Source organism: Aquila chrysaetos, chromosome 1 (assembly GCF_900496995.4).
Source record: "Aquila chrysaetos chrysaetos chromosome 1, bAquChr1.4, whole genome shotgun sequence".
Classification (NCBI taxonomy): Eukaryota; Metazoa; Chordata; class Aves; order Accipitriformes; family Accipitridae; genus Aquila; species Aquila chrysaetos.
Window position 1 is genome coordinate 67,806,494 of NC_044004.1, and position 22,021 is coordinate 67,828,514.

A 22,021-nucleotide genomic window follows, 5' to 3' on the forward strand; every position below is an offset into this window, starting at 1 on the left:
CTCTCCTCAAATAATTTGAAAGTTAGCTATAAAAGGAGTAAACATCCAGTGAAGAGAATGGTTTTCTTACATGTTTCAATTCATACATAACTTTAACTGTAAAGTTGTACAGCATTACAGTTAGTGCTTGTAACTTTTGTATGGGACGTTTGGTGTCTTTCTCAGTTGAGCAGACATCTTCAACTTCTAGCGCTTGCAGAAGTATTCTGCGTATCAAGATAGCATCCTTGTTGATTTATACAGAAAGGTCTTCATAGAGCAAACATAGAGCAAACAAGTGGTATCTCTCTCTCTCTCCTGTGGAACCAGCAGTCCTGTTTGTGCGTGCATTGATGGGCTTGTTTGGAATTTCACCAAATACATTTAATCCAAACTGAATGGGAGTTTTGCCATAGACTGTCACGAACTTTTGCAGATTTAGTATTTAACATCCTTTCAGATCCGTGAATCTCACTGTTGGCGGTGGGGGGGGGGTTGGAGAAAAAAGAAAAAAGACAACTATACAAATTACACGAAATATGCATTGTATAAAAGGATAAATTATTATAAGCATATGGTACCTTTCCATGAACAGACTTGCATATGCATAAAAATTTCTTTAGAAGTAGCCTTGGAAGCATGTAGAGCTTCCAATATATCATTCAGACCACTAAATTAGACTTTCTCCTTTCCTCCCTCCCCTCCATGTTACTGGAAAATGGCAAGAGATAGGAATAAATATATTCCTTAATTCCTCTCTTACCTATCTTTTCCCTACCTTCTCCCAAGAGATATCAGGGAATCGTTGTTAAACATTGATACTCATTTTGGCCCCATGATGCATAAAATGTGAAGAGATTGCCTTCAGCTGAAAGGCAAAAAGCTAGAAGGTTATTGGAAAATACAGGCAGAGAATAACTATATAAATAAATGATATGGTAGTATGTGAAGGAGTTGATTACACATCTCAACAATAATTTTGTCTTACTGGGAAAACCAGGAGAGAGCGATTTTTCTTTTAGTGGGTACCTATATGACCTGTTCTGTATTTCATATACACTCCTTGTAGTGAATTAAGGAGGTTTGTGGTGGGTGATGGGGGAGGATTATTGTTCTTTGCATGTGTCAGTTGTCCTCTACTCTGTTAGCTCCCCTCTGCAGGCTGACAGCAAACTATAACAAAACTCTGAAGTAGCTCAGAATTGCATTTCTGTATCTAATCTTGAGATGATTTTGAAGTGGATCGCATTGGCCCTAACGGGTTTGGAGTTAGCAGTGTATAGCAGCTGAAAATGTTGCACTTTGGCTCTGTTGCTGGGCTAAGTCTCAACATTGCCCTTTTTATTCTTGCGTATCATTTTATTTTTAGGTGGCATTGTTTATGAGGACATAGAGAAGAGGGGTGGGAGACAGGGAGGGAGAGAAAGGTTGTTGGACTAACAACCTTAATACACAGAAGTAAGCTGGTGAAGAGTTAGATCACTAGAGTCATCCTCAGAGATCTGGACATGTGGGTGGGTAAATGTTAAGATCAAGTGTGAGCAATAAGTTAACGTCAGAGTATTAGCAATTTATAACAAGGTTTTGCATTTATTACATTTTCAGATAATGTGTCCTCATGGAGATTATGATTAATTGCATGCTTTGTTGCATGAAAATGTTGTTCTGATGAACTCGCAGCAGGGGAGGGTGCTGCAAAATAAAGTGAGGGCTTGAGACAGGTAAACATGCCAGACGGTATTTCAGATGGGCTCCATCATGTTATCTTCCAGGAACAAATGTGTGGGATGCAGTAGTATTTTAAGCAATAAGCTCATTTGGACTAACATAACTACATGCATTTGAAACAACTGGGTAGACAGTAATTTAGAAGGTGAAGTTCGGTAACAATTTGACAGGTAGTGCTTTAGCGTCACTCATAAATCTGATAATTTAGTTACGAAATATTTTTGCAATTTGTCCAAAATATCTCTGCCTGGCAGAGCATCAGATGAGATGGCTTCTTGGGTACTTCTAATAAGGAAACTGCAGAAAACTGAGAATGAAGGGCCTAGCTTCAAGTCGTAGTGGTTGTTTTGCATATGTGAATTTCTTGAAACACTTGAGGACTGCAGTAATGCAAAAGTGATGTATATGATCTTTCTGTACTATCAGTAACAACCAGAGCACCTCACAGCACTCCCAAGAGTTTATTTACCAACTCAATAGTTGATAAAAGTTAGGCCAGGACAGGTTTGCCACCCTCTGCCTGGCCCCGCCATCTGCCATAATCAGAAGAGAATAATTTTGCCACTTCTTCACTTAAATAATTGAAATTTTTCCCCATTTGAAAGGGGAGGAATTTCAGATTCGGAGTGCAGTTACTCCCAGTAGCGTTTTGGATGTAAAGGGAAGCTGTGGCAGAGATTCTCCCTTACAGGAAGGAGCCACCTGGAAGCAGCACCCAGTCCCTGCTTCCCTGCCAGTCTTCAGGCTGCACCCACCCTGGTTCTGTGCAGCAGAAGAGCAGAAGCATATGCGTGGCTAGGGTAAAAGGACACAGAAGTAAGAGATGGAAAAGAACTGCAGGAATACCATAACTACATTTCTGTCAATGAGACATTGTTTCCTATAATACAATCTTAAATCCTTTCTTCATTAAAATTTTAAACCACTCAGCTCCAGAGTAAAATGCTTCTGTTCCTTTTCTCCTTAAAAAATAATGCATGTATGTCTACTGAAATTGCATTGTTGTATTTAAAAATACCTTAACAGGCTGGTTTCTAATGAGCAATTCTTTTCTGATAGCAGTGCACTTTTTCTAGAGCAGTGGAACAGCTCATAAATAGTTAATTGGAGCGATAGCCATACTTGTGCACTTGAGTAACAGTCTTGGTGGATAACTTCTCAGTCATGCAAAGGGGCTGCAGCCTTATCAGGAACAGCAACAGTATGTCAAATTTTGAAGAGGAATGGGAGTCACCGCCAAACTCTCCCCTCGAATTCTAATTAAGTATAAAGCTGAAGTGTATTTGCTGAAGACAACAGTATCCAAAGCAATCGAGATTTTTTTTTTTTCTGTAAACCTTTTTTTAGGACATGTTACCCATTCAGATAAGTTCGGACTAAGTTAAAATGTTGAAGTCCTTGCTTTATATAAAAGATGGTGCATTTCTTTTACGTCGTCTGTGTTTCAGCTGTTCAGTTTATAGTTTATCTTTGCCATCTCTTTCACAGGATTGGAATTTAAATATGTATATCATGTTTTGTTAATAATATGGCAGCGAATTGAATTACTGTATTTCTAATGAAAGCTCTTCAGGTTTAATGAGTAAAGAAATAATGTAAAATATAATAACCCAAGTCTTAATATTTTCTTGATCACAAGTCAAGCCTTCTATATAATTTATTAAAGTAGCATAATGTCCTTAAATTTGAGGTCAAGATTTTGCAGGCTTAGCAGAGATTTTCATGCATAAGGGAAAGATGAAACTTTAAAAATATTATTTCAGCAGTTTCATAATTTAGGATTGTGACCTCATGCACTAAGAATAATTATGGCACATCCATGATCAGCAATTTATCAATATTTGTTCATAGACTTCTTAGATTCTCTTCATATCATAGTTGTTTTTTTCAGGGGTTGTTTGTGTTGGTTTTTGTTTTTTTTTTTTAATGCAACCATAGTAACTTCAAGATAACTAGTAAATGCCTTAAGGAGCACAGCCAGTTGCATTATTTATTTTGGGGGCCTTTAACCAGTATCTATAGTATTTATGAAAGCCACTTTTATTCTGTTCTTTTCCTGTATTTTTATTTAGTTGTTATACCTTCTGCTGCCAGTTGGGACCAGCGTTTTTTAGGAGCTATCACAGTGACCACGGACAGCCCCTAGGGGCCTGCATTTGTGGCTGCCTGGTAAAAGCTTATCAGCTATGCTTTGACTGTGGCCACCAGGAATTTGTTGTGGCTGCATGAGCGGTTCCTGCAAAAACCTGGGGGATTGCCATTGGTATACACTGTAACTATAATGGTAGAAAAGGCATGAGAACTTGCATGAGCTTCTATGACTGCTTAAAACTAGTCTGTGGCTGTAAATTCAGTGGTGTTACATTGGTCCGTAGTCAGGATGGTCAAACACTGAGAGCCAGCTACAAGGAAATCCTAAATCAGTGGCATGAACACTTCACCAGTTTATTAAAACGTCCATCTGGCATCTCTGACGAAGCATTAAATGAAGTTCTCCAGCCTACCTACCCAAGAGCAGCTGGCAGCAAAATAGCACAAACTCTTGTATTTATCCTGTAAATACTGCAGAGAAGGGCAGCAGGCACTTGTGGTACTTCTGCTGAAGTAGTTGGTCAGAGGGCACCACCTGGCCTGAGAAAGGCACTGTTTACAGCCATCAAGGACAAGATGATGATTCCTCAGAAGTTCAAGGATGTGGAGATTCAACTCTACAAAAAGAATAGAACTCATGCTTTGGAAACTGGTGTAATCGTTCACTTCTTGCAGGAAAAAGAAACTTATACCTGTGCGGGAATAACGGTCAGCAGACCTGGAGGTTTGGTTTGGTTGAGGAACAGTTAATGCAATTTTGCAGCCAAGGAAATCTCAGAAAAGCTGAGAATAAAGGCCTGTATATTGTCTCTGTCAAGTAAACCAAAGCCTGTAATACCAATAATCTTAAGGGTTTCTTCAGGCTTCAGCAAAATTCAGCTGTTCGGGCAAACTCTTGAACTGGCAACTCCGGCAAATGTTTTCAATCAAGGCAGAACATCGCAGCTTTTCACTGTCAGAAGGGCATGAAGCAAGGCTTCGTCCCTGCCCTGATCTGCCTTCGTATCTTGTAGGCAGAGCTGCTTCTTGGCATGTTTGGGGACTGCGATAGGGGAAGCTGCATGCCATGTTACGGGATTGGGCGAATTTTCAACTTTCTGCGATTCAACATCAAATCCAAGGTCGTGCAGCTGATAACCTGCAGCCCGCTCTCTGCCAGCGACTGCAGTTGGTTCCCAAATGCTTGAGAGCCAGGAGGGACTGACTCTCTGGATTATTCTGACAAACAGCTTGGCCTGAGCACTTTAGTGAAGAAAACTGAGGTCCTGCTTCAGCCTTGCTCCGCTAGAAAATGTGCATGTTAGAAGCGCAGGCTTCATATTTGTAGGCAATTTCTGCTACTTCTGCAGCAAGTTGCCTGAGCGCTGCACTTGACAACACAGTCACGAAAGAGGATAACAAAAGGCAGAGCAGCATTTGCGAGATTCAAGCAGTGTTTCTGGAATGAAAGAAGCGCTGAACTTCAAACAAGTGCTTGGTATGCATTTACTTTTATTAACATTCCTTCCAAGTATTAACCAGTTCCTCTTGGACAGTCTTTGAGTCCTTACTGGTGTAAAAGGCCTGGAAAAGGTTTTAGGTGTCAAGATCTTACAAGTGTTTTCAAATATTCAGCTTATAAACACTGTTTTGTAGATACAGGAGCACAGATACAGGTTTTCAAAGAGTAGGATAGATGGTGTGCTGCCTGAAGCCACTTTCTATGGACTCATTAAAATCAGAATGGCTCTGAGGTAAGTCCAGGAAATATTGCAAGGATGTGTTCAAGGAAAGTCCACATTTGGAGTCCAGAATCACAAAGACAATGACGCTATCCACTGTGGTCAAGCTCTTGCAGATTCAGTAACTGGACTTCTATAGGTATATGCAGAACTAGAAGACATTACTCAGGGGAAACAAGCATATGTGAATCAGATGAGTATCTGTAGCTGTTAATGTGCAGCAAAAATGGGGTTAATTTCTTGCCAACTTAAGTCAAAAAAAGCAAACTTTCTACACAGAATAGTAGTATTTAATTCATCATCGTAATGGAAACTCTTCTTCCAGAAGCACGCAGAACAACTTCAGAGGTGCATAGGTATCCCTGGTAGCACCATGTCTAATGTGCAGCATGACAGGCCCACCATCTTGCGTGTGCCATTTTTAGAGGAGGTGGGTACTTTGCTTCGGTCATTTTGAATTACAAAAAAAAGCATGAAACAAAGCAATATCCAATCCGTTTGGGCCTAAGTCTTCTGCTCGCTTTGAACCGAGGCGTTTCCCCTGTGGGCAGTGTTCATGGTGGGGGTGAAGAGAGGAGTCGTGGGCTGCGGTACGACAGCATGGCTGCCTGTGAGCTTACTTCAGATGAGCTGGGGCAACGGCTGCTAACAAGATTCGTAATTGCTGGTTTCACTGATGATAAATCAGTTTTGAATGAACTAAGTCAAATATTCACTCCCGTCACAAAGTGGGGCTCCCCGCCCCTTTCCCTGAAGAGGCCTGCAGGGTAGGAGGGAGAAGGCGGCGATGCTGTGGCAGGCTGCTCGCCCGGCCCCTCGCTCCCTGGGCACCGCCGTGCCAGCGAGGCGGGCGCTGGAGTCCGCAGACCGCAAAAGGGAGAGAGGTGGAAACGTGGAGGAACGAGAAGGAGGGCCGAAAGGGATTGTGTCAGCTCACGGGGTGTGTTTGGACACGCTCGGTGGGATGGAGGGCGGGCTCTTCTGAGGGCGTTGCGTGCTTTAAGCAGATGACGCTTTTTAAATATGCGAGTATGTGTGAGGGTCCAGAGCTTTAAAGTGATGATAGCTTTTTTGGAGCACTTTTTTCCTCTCAAGTTATTGGCTACAGCAGCAAGTCCAGCAGAACCCTAGACAGAGCCTTAAGGAAATTAAGTTTTAGGTAACTGAGCTGTCTATGTGTTCCTGCCTAACAAGTTTGAATGTCAGCCAACTTCAACTAAGTTTGACAGTGGGTAGCTATTACTTCTTTCAATTTTAGCTGTTATCTCTCACCAGTTCCATTAAAATAAGCAACTGGATGGAAGAGAGGCACCCAGTTAGTGCCCCCACTAGAGGAAAAGTGATAGTTTGCGTTTTTCTCCTACTAAACATTGCAAGTGGGAAGGAGGAAGCCTTAGGAAACAAAGTTTCATTATTACTGTTCCTGAATAACAACATAATAATTTAAAAAGTAAAACAAATTTCATATACTTTGGAACTCAGCACTTGCTTTATTTTGTATATGTTAATTTGGAATATGGAAAGCAGATATGGAAGTAAGAAGAAGTTGTAGGTCTCTTAATGCTTTGTGACTGTGGTGGGCTCCCACCCCAGAAGCTGCATGGAGTGAAGTGGTCTGAAGCCTGAAGGTGTGCAAGTGGGGACAGCAGAGGCTTCTTGGATCCTCCGGCCATGTAATAAAGTTAAGTTACACTATGATTTTTGCAACGTTCGAAATGGTGGGTCCCCAAAACTTACTTTTTATTGAGTCATCTTCTTTCTTTCCCAAGTGCTTATTCTGCATAGTGCACACCTGTTTCTAGCAGAAATAGTTTCAGCAGCTACGGGGCGGGGAAGCAGATTGTTTTAGAATAGGCAGAAATTCAAGGCCAGCCTGGATGGGACTTTAACCAACCTGGTCTAGTGGAAAGTGTCCGTGGCCATGGCAGGGGGTTGGAACGAGATGATATTTAAGGTCCCTTCCAACCCAAACCATTCTGTGATTCTGTGAAGTTGCTTAATGGAGCAAAGAATGTGTGTCATCAGGTTATTTCTGTTTGGTTCTAATTGCACGCTGTGTGGGACCTGTGTCAGTGTCTGATATTGTGGCTTAACAATGAATGTAAATTTCATGGTCCTTGCTATAAAAGATTGAAAGTCTGTGCCACAGACAGGCTGCATAAATGAGATCTGGGGGGTGATGGCTTAGCGAGTAATAATGTTTGCTCACTCTGCTATACACCTTGATTACTATGTAAATTGTGTAAATTTATGCATAAGCACATAATTATGCACACTCAACTGTCAGTTTGCCTCTACTGTAATGTGCTTTTGTGCATAAACAGTTAAACATCCCTTTCCTGAAATGGGAGGGATGGTGGTATTTTTAATTATTGTACCAGCTCTTATTCCCACTGAAGTTAAATGCAAGCTGCCTTCCAAAATCAAAGTCTGCTATATATTGCAAGAGAGTTTTGACAGTATGCAGCAGAGGATTTAGGAGAGGAACTGGGGCTGTGTTAGTTGCAGAACATAACTTCCTTGGTCTGTGTTTTGCTTAATACTCCCATTTTCTTTTAGTCTTTGCTGTATGGGTTTCAGTTATTCAGCCAGAGCGAGCGGTAGGTACAGTACTGTGTATCATTAGTATGTGAGCAGTAGAGTGAATTTCAGCTGAATAAAAATGAATTCTTTGACTTCCAATTGTGAACGTTTCTAGTTTGCCTTGACAATCCTGTCAAGACAAATTTGAACTTTGTCAGCAATTGTGATTGCTTGTGGGAGAATTACCAAAAGCCTTTGCTCTAGGTATCAGTCAGTGATTGCAGCCCTCATCTGCTATTTGACCAAAATTTTCCATGGCACTCAGCAGGCTATTACTTGTCACTCTGACATGTAATGGAGGGGTATTTTAATTGACTTAAAAGTTAAAATCTATAGTTATTTAATACAGTATAACTGTCTTACATGTCAGCGGTTACACTTGCTGTGAAAATAGGGAAAGGCAAGTTGAAAGGACTTGGAGTTCGGAATATTTTAAAAAAACACATGCAGTTGATTTTACCTTCTACTTCTACAGGCTATCAATAGAATTTTCATTTAGTTAATGGGAGCAGAGATTTCCTATTATGTAATTATTGTTCATTTTAAAAGGGGTTCCTGAATGTTAAGTGTGCATCCAGTTTCTAAAACCCGTATCTTCCAAGGTTCAATAGTACTTCTACTCGAAAGTCTTTGCTTTTGTGGCAAGCTCTGAACAACTGCCTTTCAGATCTGGTGCTGTTTTGTTTTATGACCTAAACTGTTCCTCTGTCATGATCTCCTGGTGTCTAAAATAGGTATAATTCTATCCAAATCCAAGGGGTATGTAAGATTTAAAATTGTGTATCACTCTAAGGCTGAACAGCATGAGTGCAGTTGGTGCATTTGCACACATGCAGGTTGTGTATATGCTGAAGCGAGATCAGATGCTATAGCAATACTCTCTTCCTAATTGCTCTTGCAGATGCAAGTCTGCAGTGTCTTTTTAACTGGTGATGGTGATGATTAGTTCAAAACATCACTTTCTATGTGTCCATTTCAAAATAAGCTCTTTTGCAAGAGAGAAGTTGAAGAGAGGAAGGCTCTACAAAGATGAGTGGCTCACATCTTTTCTCTCTCCCCGCACCACCCCCACGCCCCGCCCCATTGTTCAACTTACCTGGCTTTCTAAGTGAAGAAGGATGGAAGAATATCTGCATTCCTTTTACAATAGTAGGATGAGAAACACGGTTGTTGAATACTCATTAATGTATCTCTCTTTTGGCCCGTACTGCCTGACCCTCCACATAAACTACAGGCAAGGGAAAACAGAGGGACTTGAAGTGTACAAAATAAATGTGTACAAATAATCAACAATACCACCACCAACAGGAGTGCCTGTACTTTACCTTGGTGTAAATATATAAGTAAGTATCTCTGCAAATTGTCACTTTGTGTAGCAGAGGTGGGGCAAGTGGGAGGTGACATCCCTGTCTGAACTGGAGCTGCTACTTGCCACGTTCCCTGCTAACCACAATTTTTACAAGCAGATACGAAGCCTGAGAAGGCTGTTTCACCTGTGACAAAATTCACAGGTTGGACTGGGATCAGAATACTTTTAAAACTTTGATTTTCTATCAGTGTATTTTCTGAAAAGGTATCACAGAGCCCTTTACTGGCAGCTAGTCATTTTAGACCAAGGAGTTACATGCTTACTAGAGCTGTGCAGGGTAGATGTTTGCCTCCTGAGGGTAAGGCAGGAGGAGGGTTGCATAGCTACTTCTTTGCACTGAAGAGAAAATGGGAGTGTTTTTCATATTTCATCCTGGTTGGTGAATGCTCTGTGAAAACATGAGAGAATCCCTTATGGAAAGCTGGCCTATAGGGAACAGTGTAACAGAGGAACTTCACAGTGTGCTGGTGAGGATACATAACATATGGGTTATATTTGAAAACCAAGTTATATGTGGGATTGCACACCTAGAACTTAAAGCTAGTATGTGATGAGTTGGGATTTCGTTTTGTGTTTCCAAAGCATCAACTCTTCATCCCCAGCCTTAGAGTGGCACCTTTATATTAGATACACCATTTGAAGAAATGATGGCTAAGCTATTGGAGGAAATCCAATTACAATCTGTTGATAACCATCCTGAGAGTCAGAGAGACTGGGAAGTGAGTCCTAGGCTAGGTGATGTTTGCAGATAGGCACAGGCAAAGGCCATTGGGGATGTAATTGACCAAGCAAAGAAGCCACAGTCAAAAAAAAAAGAGGGATTGTTGCACGAAGGCCAGCTTCACCACACACAGAAATAGGCCATGTAAAGGTCTGCTTGAATACCTGTTCCTATCCTGTTTTTCCTTTGCTTTTTCTCCTTCTTCCAGAAGCTGACAGGTGTGAATCCCGCATCCATTTGCCCTGTATTGCTTATTCAGTGCAGGCATATTCTGCTCACCGTAACCCTTGCATGTTCCTCAAACATCACAACTGTCTTCTACTACACTGTCAAAAGGTAGCAAAAGCCCATGAAGGTGACAAGAGGGGAACAGTAAAGGAGACAGAAGTGGAAATCACCCTGGCTTTTCCACCTTATAGTTTTAGGAAGATGTTTTACTGGGGCTGTGGGAAGGTGGAAAAGACGTTACAGACTACCCCAGCATCTGTGTAGTTCTCCAACCCAGAGCTGCAAGAGTCTTTTTTTCTTGTATCAAGTAATAATTGTACGCATTAACACACCATGAACAGCTTGAATTTCTTAAAATGGAAAAATTAGTTAAAATGAAGCCTTCATTGTTTCAAATAGTGTTTTTAGAAGTCACAGAAGATTTCTCAAAATAATGTGATTATTTGACTTTTAAAATATCTGTTAATCAGAGAGGGGGGTAAAGTTGGAGTTCAGCTTTTACTGTATCATCTGAAACAAGTGCCAAACTGGAAACTTCCAGTAAAACGTAAAGCACTGTGCCTAACTTTATTAAGGTTTGTTAACTTTTGGTTAGTAAGATCATCTTCGGCAGATTCTTTGTTTTTTCAAACCTTCCTTTTACAAATGCACGCAGAACTCGCTGCACGTTGCAAGATATTTAAGTCTGTTCATGTCAAGAATTTCTCTGATATGCTTATGGGCTTGAGTCTTATTACTCAGGTCTGTTGCCTTTCATTTTTCCCTACGCCTTGTTTATGAAGTTTAGATTAGTGTGCAGACTTCCCTACTTCTATTTTCTGTTCCTATTTGGAATTATAATATAGCATATGCTGGTACTGTAATGCTAATACAATTTCAACATTCATACTAATTTTGTCTTGTTGGATGTGGGGGGGCACAAGGGAGTTGAAAGGGCACACACCCCCCATCCCCCCATTAGATTGTTTCAGCTCAAGCAATAATTATACATGTTGCCTTTCAAAGCCTGTGGGATTGCTCTTATGAGTAAAGGTCTGCCATACTGGGGCTTTTATTTGACATGTTGGAAAATAGCCTTTGTTCCCATGGTAACCTTTTTTTGTGCTTTGGTGCATTTTTTTCCCTATGGTTTCATGGTTGCTCTGGAGGTTTTTCTATTGTGGTATTTTAATCCCCAGTAGACTGGGGATGGCAGTTCAGTTTACTTTTTGCTATTATGAAATATTCTAAATTTTTTTTTTATTTGATTATGGAACTCTTGTAAACTTTTTATATTGTGTGGTTAGGGCATTAATGGTGTGGTGGCTTTCTCTGTAAGCATATTATGCACTCAGAAGATAAAGCAAACAGTTTGTAATAGGAAAGTACGTACGACTGGACCAAGCTGCTTCTGTTATAAACTAATATTTTTGATATAGGTATTCTTTTTAGGACTTATGGGGCCAAGCCCTTGCCAGACATATCAGGTAGAATTTTGTCTCTGCAACAGAATGACATTTCTTAAGGTTGAAAATGGTCAATACTCTGGTCATCAATGTCATTTCAGGTTGCTGTAATTAGGGTTTCATAAAATAAAGCTTTCAAGCAAAGGGAGGTATTTTTAGGAGTTGCTTGTTTAGACTGAGGGATTAACTTGAAAAAAGTAGTGAGCTTTATTTTGAAAAGAGGAGGCTTTTTAAAGAGGAGTTCTTATTACTGGTAGCATCTCCCTGCATTTGGCTTCTATGTATATTTTTCTTCTTCCTTGCCTGTTCGATTTTTCTTTGTCTTAGAAGTCCTCAGTAGCAGAGCAAAATAGTCATATGGTCTTGTCTTGCCTGCAGTTCCTCATGGTAATGATTTTCTTCTGGTGCCCCCATCAGCAGGTAAGCCTCACTTGAATCACTGTATTTTACACGATTTTAAAATATTGCTGACCAAGGAGGCAGCAGAGCCTCACTGGTAAACATTACTATGCTCTCATACGAGAATGATCATGATCCATAACTAGTTTACGTATTTTTCTGTGGTAGGAGATGAGATGGTGCTATGAAAAATTGGATTTTCAAAGCTGTGTCTCTTGCCTTTTAGTCATGGCAGGTGAGCAGGTGCAGGAAAAGGAGTTAAACGAACTCCCTGCCCCCCTCAATAGACTTTCAATAATTAACTAGATCATTTTCTAGATAAACTGTTCCTGCCTTATCTTGCTATACAATACAGAGCAGTTTATAATCAGCAGCACAAATACCAACATTGCATGCATTTAAACTGCACTAATTCTATAAGTGGACCAAATATGAAAAGTTAGAGCAAATGCGCTGTGAGGCTTACTGTTGTTGTGTGGCTTCCAAAGTTGGAGCTTTGCTCCTGTTAGGAAACTCCCCATCTAGGTTAACCATTCCATTTCAATAGATAACTATATTAACATACTCAAAAAACTGCAGCACAAGTAAATTTTATTTCCCTGGGACAGTTGGATTTTGGTACATCGTGGCAGCAGTTAGAGGAGAAAAGTGCATTGCAGAAGAATATTCGGAGGACGTTGCACTTCTGATCACTAAATCAGTGGGTAAAAAGTAGATTTATTTCCTTAAGAGGTAAGTGCTCCTCAGTCTCAGTCCACCAGAACACACTTTTCTTAATGCTGAAGTTTATATTTTTCTGTACTCAACAGATCATTTTGAGGTAAAATTTGGGTAACCAACTATACTTGCTACCAAAAGATTTCAGTAGAGAAGGTCAAGGAAAAGTCAAGGCTTGCAGCTGGATTGAGGAAAGTGCTGGGTTGTGTAAGCATCCACTAGAGTAAATGGAAACTGAAGGAGCTTAGTATACTTGCTTCATTTTGTAAAATCAACATATGCCTTAAGGTTAAACTAAAGGAACCTGTTCACTGCTGACTACAGCACAGGAGAACCCATCAGCTTCTATTTTCAGAATAAACACTGAAATTTAAATGCTTTTTAAAAATCCTGAGTGAATCTTTTTGGATTTGGGGGGGCTTGGGAGAAAGGGTGGAGCCTTTTCTGTTACCAGTGCGTGTCAGAGTTTGCTTGTTACCATAATTAAGATCCAGGTATGAAAGTGTGATATATGACCCTTAAGCATTGCTAAATAAAGTATCTCAATGTGAAAGCTGGAGTTGCTGAGGAAAGGAACCATCTGATTTCTCAGTTTGCTTTCTCTTAACTAAATGCGCTTTCCCATCCGATTTCTACATGTTTCATCCTACTAAGCATTTCTTAAGAGGAAAAAAAAGTATAAATACTGGATTAATTTTGTAATCTATACATTTGTATTAGGGTTGTAGTATTTGAAGTTCAAACAATTGGAAGTTTTCTGTCTTGGAATAGAATACCTCTGTGCTTAAAAAAAAAAAAAAAAAAAAAAAAAAAAGAGGCTAACCACTAAATTAAATGTAGTATCACAGATACTGAATTTGTTTCTCTTTTTTTTTAATTTCTTAAAAATATACCTTCAAAGTCATAGGTGGGAGAATAAGCTTATTTTGGTGAGATATTATCCATTTTTTTTATAGTGGGCTGCATGAGTTCATCATCAGCTGAAACAAAAAACAAAGTGAATAAATGGTAATACAAGTAATAGCTGCAGGATTCTGGAGTTTGAGACATTTCAAGAATAATTGATTTATAGCACAAGAAGATACTATTTTCTAGGTCATTTTTCTTCCTTAATTGAATTTCCTAAATATTTTACATTGAAAATGTATTTTCAGTGGATGTTTTCATGTTATCTTTGTTATTCTAGTAGAGAGAAACATTAAAGAAAAAAACTAATTCTTTCCCTAACCACTTATATTACTTATGGACTGATACAATACTCCAGATGTCACAGTGTGCACTGCTTCAGATGTTACGCTTGGTGTCTATCATCTACTATATGCACTAAAGTACACAGCTTTCCTAAAAGATTTAGACTTTGTTCCAGATTCCTGAGTCTTAAAGGTTTTGTTATTTTGGTTTGTTTTGTTTTTTTGTTGTTTTTTGTTGGGTTTTTTTTTTAAGGTTTAGTCTTAAAAAAAAAAAAATCTTAGCCTCTATTTTTAAGGCTGTAGGTGTAAGGGTTGGTAGTGGCCGTATGAGTCCTGTTGTTTTATCCAAGGAAACATAGCTGTTTCTGTAATGTCTGTCTTCATCTCTGTAGGAGCAGGATAATGCCCCAAGAAACTCAGCCAGCAGAATTTGCAGCTAGATTATTTAGCAATTTGTATGCCTCTCTGCCAAACGTCAGAGGGTAAATGTTGCTCCACCTGCATGCAGGAGTGTTGCTGCTGAGACTCAGGGATGGTTTGATTTCAGCGGTCCTTCCTTCTTAGCTCAGTGTTCATGAGGTCCCATGTGACTGCCTTCTCCTCTGAAAACCTGATCATTTCATCTCTTCACCTTTTCACTTCTCTATGCTTTCTGGGTCTGCTGACAAGAAGATTGGTTTATATAGTCTGACATTTAAGAAATACCATTTTCCAGTCTGCTAATCTGCTTTATGCAAGTAGTTATAGGAGAGAGCCAGGGTGCCTTTCTGCAGTGAAACTTTTTTAAAAACTTGGGCTAAACAAGGAAAAACCGATACTGGTCAAACCTTAGTATTGACAATTAAAACGAGCAGCATGGAGCAAAATCTGGGAGATGATACATGCTGCTGGTGGAGGTTGTGACCAACATCATTGTGTAGTGGTCATATAATCTATTGGACAACTTTTGACCAGTATAACATTTTCTACATAACTAGTAGAGTTATCTTGGGCAGTGAAATTATTGTTTCTATGTGAACACACAGAAAAATAATAGAGGTAATGTGAAGAGGAGATGGTTATGCTATCTACTGTAAGAGCTGAGTGAATGATGAGTTAAAGAAAGGGAGATACTAGGATTGCTGCTAGAGAAGTGACCAGTCAAAGGAAGCACTTAGGGATAGAAGATTAGCTGTGGAAACCAGGAAGAATTCAGGGGACTATCTGGAGGGGGAAAAGAGTCTATTTCCAGAGTAGCATAAAATCAGTAATCAGTCTCTTGATTTTAGTGCCAGTTTGCAAGGAGTTGTATTGTCACTCGGCGTGGGAGTTCTCGTCTCCCTTGGGCAGCATTGGCTGGCCTGCTGCGTTGAGGTTGGTGAGGGCCAAGCACGTGGGTGTGCTGCTGCTGCGGCACGACCGGCTCGGCGGTGCTGGGCGCTCTTGGGTGGCTCTTGGTCAACTCTTGGCTGCCTCTTGACCATCTGAGCTTCCTCGGGTGTGAAAGGTGGGCCAAGCTCTGGTCTCCGTGCTCAGCCAGACCGTCCACGTCATGGTTGAAATACACAGTTCTTGTTTTGGGCCACAGGAAGGTTAGTTTCAGTGTCCGTGTGTGCAACGTTTACTGTCATGTTTTCATATTCCAGTCCCCAGTAGAAGATGACTCTTGCTGGAGGTTGCACCCCTTCAGAAATGAGATGAGAGGGGGTAGAAGGAAGATGCTGGCAGTCTCTGCATCTTGAATCTCCTGATTATTCTTCCTCTTAAAGGTTTTTTTTTTTTTCTTTTGGTGAAAATAATAATGCTGATATCAACTTCTTTTTACCTTTGTTTTCACCTAACTATTTATTGAGGTGTACCCAGGTTCCTTCTGTTTGTTTTACTACCAGAAAATTTCTGTATGGAAAAGAAAAGTCAATGACGTGGAATTAAAAAGGACTCATCTAGATCTCATAATAATAAAAGTGCTTGGAACAAATGAGTTTGGGATTCATATTGTGGCTTATGCTTCTTTTGGAGTGCTTCATTTTATCGTCAGAGAGGCATCGTTTGTTTAAACTGTGCTTCTGTATGACATCTGGTTTGAAAAGCATAATAACCTATATAATCAGCTTTTAAAATGCTGGATTATCTGTGGGTTTATTGACTCTTCTTTACAAAAATCTGTTATTTCTAATTAATTCTCCATATAACTATTACTAAAGCCAACTTGCAGAGACACAAATGAGCTAGATGGCAATGGCTAGTCAAGGTCAGCATTTAACTGCCAGCATTTGCACTGTTGAGGATAATAAATCAGGCTTATTCCTAATCACATACCCTACAACGTGACAAATGTCAGTGGAGCCATCTAAGCAACCATTTTACAAATCATTTAGAAGATACATTTGGCATTGTTAAACTGCTTCATGCTGCCCTTGGCTGTAAAAGCATTGTGATAAAATATGTATGCTCTGTTAGATCTTCTGTATTTGAATCCTGCAGGATGTGTGTGTGTGTATGGGGGGCCATGTGTTTGCCCTTTTTTTCTTTGTATTGGAAATGAGAGAGGCGTGAAAGTAATAATACCGAATCAACCTATGGAAACCACTGGCTTCTGAAAGCAGTGATGAGTAGCCAGCTCTGTGGCACTATTTCATATTTCTTGTGTTTTGAGTTAGAAGTTTATATTGAGAGTAGGTTGCTGCCCACAAGAAATTTTCTGGGTCAACAATAGTCCATTGTATGAAAGTTTAAAAAAACCTGTTGAATAGCAGAACAATAGTTGCTAGGCTCTAATTTGATTTGGGCAAATGTGTAAACACAGTGTTTTCATTTGGTCTAAAGTTCAAGACTCAATCCTGCTGTGGCCCACAGATGTCATTAGATTTAGCATGTAATTCAGGTAGATTTGACAGTAGGCTAATTGCTGTCTGGGGATTCAGTTGTAAAGTTCCTGATGTTTTTTTATGGTATCTGTTCTTGCTTGGACCAACTCTTGTATTTTTCAAAAGAGAATGATGTATTACCTAAATAATCTGGATTATTGTAACTAAACTTCTCATCTGGAGCAAAAAATCAAACTAAGCTCCAAAAAAAGAGCTAAGATTAAATTAATGTATATATTTGTTATAATCAACTGAATTTAACAGTTTTTACCTGTTAAGTGTTACCTGCCTGTAAGTTTTGCCACATACCAGTTTACATTAGGATTACGTGATAGAAATATATGGGATATTTCTGTGGAAAATTAATGAAAGGGGAAATATTTAACTTGGAGCATGCATGAAAAGCACTTTCAAAGTGGGGACTTTTTTTTTTAGTGTAGCATTTCTCCCTGTACATATTATAGGATATAGAGCTATACTGATTAATTAAATAATTGGTTTAATAGAAGTGATTAATAAATAAATTGTGTTTCTGTGTCATAAACACTGGATATCTGGCCTTGAAATGAGGGCAGAGAGGTAGTTTGCTCACCAGTCAGATCTTGATGCAGATTTTGTTCACCACGGTCAAGTTGCTAAGAAAGGAATGACAGCCTGAACGTAAGAGAGATTCAGAAGGGAAAACTAACCATCCGTGCATGCCTTGTTAAGAAAGAAAAGCTTCCACGGAGAGAATGACTTAATCTGAGGTTTAGCAATATGATTTGAGCACATTTTTGGACTCAGCCTTTTATTATTTGCAGGTATGTACAAACACCACTTTACCTTTTTATGAGGTAACGTAACAGCTTTTTGAATTGGCAAATACTTCGATGTAGCGTGGGTGAAAGAGAACATAAGAGATTGCAAAAGCAAGCCAAATATTGTTCAGTAGAAGACAATCATAGCTAGAGCTGGCACAAGTTGAAGGTTTAAGTACCAACAGCTAATACCAATGTTTCTTTGCAATAGAGTATTTGAGAATTTCTCCATGTTGGATACTCCTATTAAGAATGAAAATACCTCATTTGTGTTTTAACCTATTCCACTTGTAAACTGATTAAAAGGATGTATGGGAGTTAATTGAATTTTATTCCAGAATGTGAAGTTTCTACTTGTGATGCTGTGGCTGAGTAGTTGAATACATGCTTTGTATTCACCTTTCAGCTGTATTCAAGCCCTTCATTTAGAGAAGCACTGTATAAAATACGCTATAGATTATGTCTTAGGTAGGCATTTAATAATATTTGTGGATCAACTGGTGTCTCAATGTGTCTTTACTGGCTTTTTTTACCCAATAATTCTGTGTAAGTGAAAATTTATAGGGTAGTTTGTATCTAAAAAAAGACTCTCCCACCTTCTGCAAATCCTACATGAAAATTTATTTTCAACTAAAAATAATACATACTTATATATGTATAGTGTATATATATATAGAGAGAGAGAGTGTGTGTATATATATAAAAATAAAAAAAACCACGCACACTGCTGTGATACCCTGGAAACCTCCATTTTTCCACAGGAAGAGCTTTCTAACAGAATTACCTTTTTTAGATACTAAAAAAAAAAATAAATAAATACAAAATACACTGACCTTTTTCAGGGTAGAAAGACTAGGAAGATTTTTGTTAGTCTTATGAAGAAATGGGAACATGCAGCATGAAAATTACAAATGCCCTGAGACATTTTGCTGGTATGTCAGAATTGAAATGTTTCCTTTCTTAGACAAAATACTGCTGTTTGCAATGGCAAAGCAAAAAAAAAAAGGAAAAAAAAAAAAAAGAAGAATTTTTGAGGAGTTAGTTTTCCAGGTTATTGACATTTTCTTTAGAAAGCAGATGCCTTTTGAAGAATTTTGTTTAATGAGAGGCTTAATGTTTTTCATGCAGTATGAAATGTGCTAGAGGGAGCAAGTCCTGTTCGTTGCCTAAACAAATCCAAATGCAGAGCTGAATACCAGCACAGTCTTGGCAAATTCTGAAGAAAGTACCTTTCCTTAGGGGTAGACTAATGCAGTGTGCATAGGTATGACTGTGACTTGAGCACACAGAACTTAGTTTAACATAGGTTTGGTGAGGCTTTCCTTTGTCTCTCTAACAGATGAGCTAATGCCATCACCTAGCAATTATCACATAGTGTGATGTTATGTAATGAAAGTATAAATAGCACGAGGGCTAAAACTAGTAAATCTAACAGACTAGTGAGCAGACAAGAGCAGGAATACTATTTGGAACACTGTGATTAGCATCTGAATGCTGTCATTTAAAAAGAGATTTAGATTTGATGTTACAGTAAAGCTGCAGGCCAGGAGAGCTGCAGTCCTTGATCTGGAGTGACGTTCATGCTGTGCCTCTGGATAAATCACTTGCCCTCTGTATACCTCTTTAAAGGAAGACAGAAAACTGGAAAAAGGCAAAGTGTGCATACTTGAAATTTCTTAAGCAAGCTGGTTATCTTATGTTTGAATTAAGACTACCTGTGAACTTCGTTTCCCAATGACTGACTGACAAATAGCCTGTGACCTGCAGTTTGAACTATCAGATTATTTCACTGCTGCTGTAAAGTCTTTCAGGCTTGTTTTTGTAGTTGTCTGGCAGCATTCAGAGAGATAACATGTGAAGAAATGCAAGAGGTCATGTTTACCTGGAGAAGAGAGGCTATGTCAAAGGAAAGACTCTCCCCAGCCCTCCGGAGTCGTGGGAGGGATCCAAAGCTTTCATCTCCTTCAGTATCGGGCACGTTTCTCTGAGTGTGCCGATTACGTTAGGGTGGCATTTCCAGTTCCCGGGGGAAGAAGGGAGGGAGGAGACTCACTGCATCATGAAAAGTGACTTCTTTTTTAAGAGTGCTGTCTTTTAGAGTTGCCAGTGGAAAATACTTCCTAAAGATACCTTTGGAGAGTCATGGTTTAAAAAGACCTAACAACAGAAATGTCCTGTCTTTTAAGAAGGCTGCAGATGGTTGAAGCTGGGTTTGCAAGATGCATCAGTGTGCAAAACTTTGGGATGGCTTCTGAACCTCTGGTGCTGCTTTTCTGGCACCTACAGTCATATGGAGGGGTCTTCTGCACTTGCAGAATGTAAAAAGGCTTCAAAACTACTTTGGAAGTAAGCTGTTAAATTACAGAAATATTAGATATAAGCTCAAGGACCACTATAGTGGTAAGCAGGAATGCAGGCAGGAGAGTGCATACCACTTTGCTGTGCTACTTCATAAAATGGTCTTAGCAGTTTTATTATAGGTGTTCCTTAGCTGTAAAGGCTTGAAACAAACAAACAGAAAGAAAATTTATAGCTATCAGGTTGCTGCCAGATTGGTTGGTTGGTTTGTTGTTTATTTTCAGTTTTAATCATCTGCTACCAATAAATTCCACTGCCCTTGTGGTAACTTCTCACATTAACATTGATATATTATGGGTGTTTTAAAACAGACAATAAAAATATTGCACATACTAATTAAAGCAATTCATGTATTCAGCCAGGCACTGCCAGAAAGAGTTGCGGTTTCCTAATTGTTAGATGCCTTGAGCAATATACCTGTTATAAATTCTTAATTGAACTTTGCATTATGGCCAGTGTGATTTGAAATATTCATAGCTGGTTTGTTTTGTTTTATTTTTTTGTTGGTTTTTTTTTTTTTTTTTTTTTTTTAAACTCCAGCTCTTCATTGAGAAGTGTATCAACTGGATCTTCAAGACCTTCCAAAGTGTGTTTGGTGTGCGGAGATGAGGCATCTGGATGTCATTATGGGGTGGTTACCTGTGGCAGCTGTAAAGTTTTCTTCAAGAGAGCAGTAGAAGGTAAGAAAACACAAAACACATCAACAAAGAAGGAAAGACAAAATACATGTGGGTTTGGGGTTTTTTTTTAATAGAAATATATATATATATATATATACTCACATGCACATACATGTTTTCCTATGTGTTTTCTGCCATTGATAAAATTCTGTGTTGTTCATCTGAAAAAAAAAAAAAAAAAAAAGTTGAATGAACTGCAGTTACGTGTGGTATAATTTATGTAGAATATGCCTGGGTGTTTTGCAATGTACACCTTCTAAAGGATACATTATTTTACTTCATGCTACTGCTGAATTAGGCTTCTCCAGCCCTCCAAGTGGATTTTTGTAATTTTTAATGCACACAGATACAATTGATGTAAACATACTCCTGCTTCTCCTGTACTGGAGGATGAATATGGTTGTCTCATCGTGCTTTGGCAGCCTTATTTGACAGTACAATTCACTCAGGTCAGTTATCTCCCTGTGGGTACCTCGAGGGCTTCTAACTTGTAGTGCCCTGCTTCATCTTTCAGCAAAAGAGAAATGGCTCTACAGTACTCTGGTAGATTGGTGAGGAAGCAGAAATTGATCATGGTGCTTTTCTTAGAGATTTTTTCCGTCATTAGGGACTAGGACTTTCATGAGGACTATATTTCCATAGCTTTATCATCACAGGAGTTTTGCTGACATCTACCTATTTTATGTTAATTATGGTATAGCTAGTCTTTCCTGGGCATCTCAATAGAAAGAAGGTATGATCACTCAGAGTGCTACAGGACCTCTGGTTGCCACTCAGTGACTTGGGTTGTCAAGGTAAAAGAAAATGTTTGACCTTTACAGACTTTGTAAGCAACTTCAAGTGATAAAAATTAAGTTTTTAATACCTGATAAAGAGTTCATGGTATGCAAAGGACATAAATACTGTATAGGTTTTTTGAAGTCTTTGCTGATGAGTAGATGTTCTTACAACCACTGATGAAGCAGGCGACATCTACTTACTGATTTGTCTTCATGAAGAAAAACCTAGAAGGAAGAAAACAAGCTCTTAATATGGTGTCCAGCTTGTGCACTGAGAAGAGTGAGGCAGTGTGTGATGTGATTAATTTCTTCCGTGATCATTAAATCTGCTGCTGATAGCAATAAGGATTTGGCTCTCTGTTAAATAGACCTGGAGGGCTTGTGCGT

The 22,021-nt window shown here is 39.2% G+C and overlaps 1 protein-coding gene across 4 annotated transcripts in view; it reads left to right on the top strand.

The window, feature by feature from the left end:
- NR3C2 (nuclear receptor subfamily 3 group C member 2) overlaps nt 1-22,021 on the top strand; it is a 219,537-nt gene that overhangs the window by 100,298 nt on the left and 97,218 nt on the right. For all 4 annotated transcript variants that reach the window (XM_030005582.2, XM_030003926.2, XM_030004770.1 and 1 more), the window contains exon 3: nt 20,716-20,855. In XM_030005582.2, the coding sequence (XP_029861442.1) occupies nt 20,716-20,855 (140 nt within the window). The remainder of the gene's footprint in view (nt 1-20,715; nt 20,856-22,021) is intronic.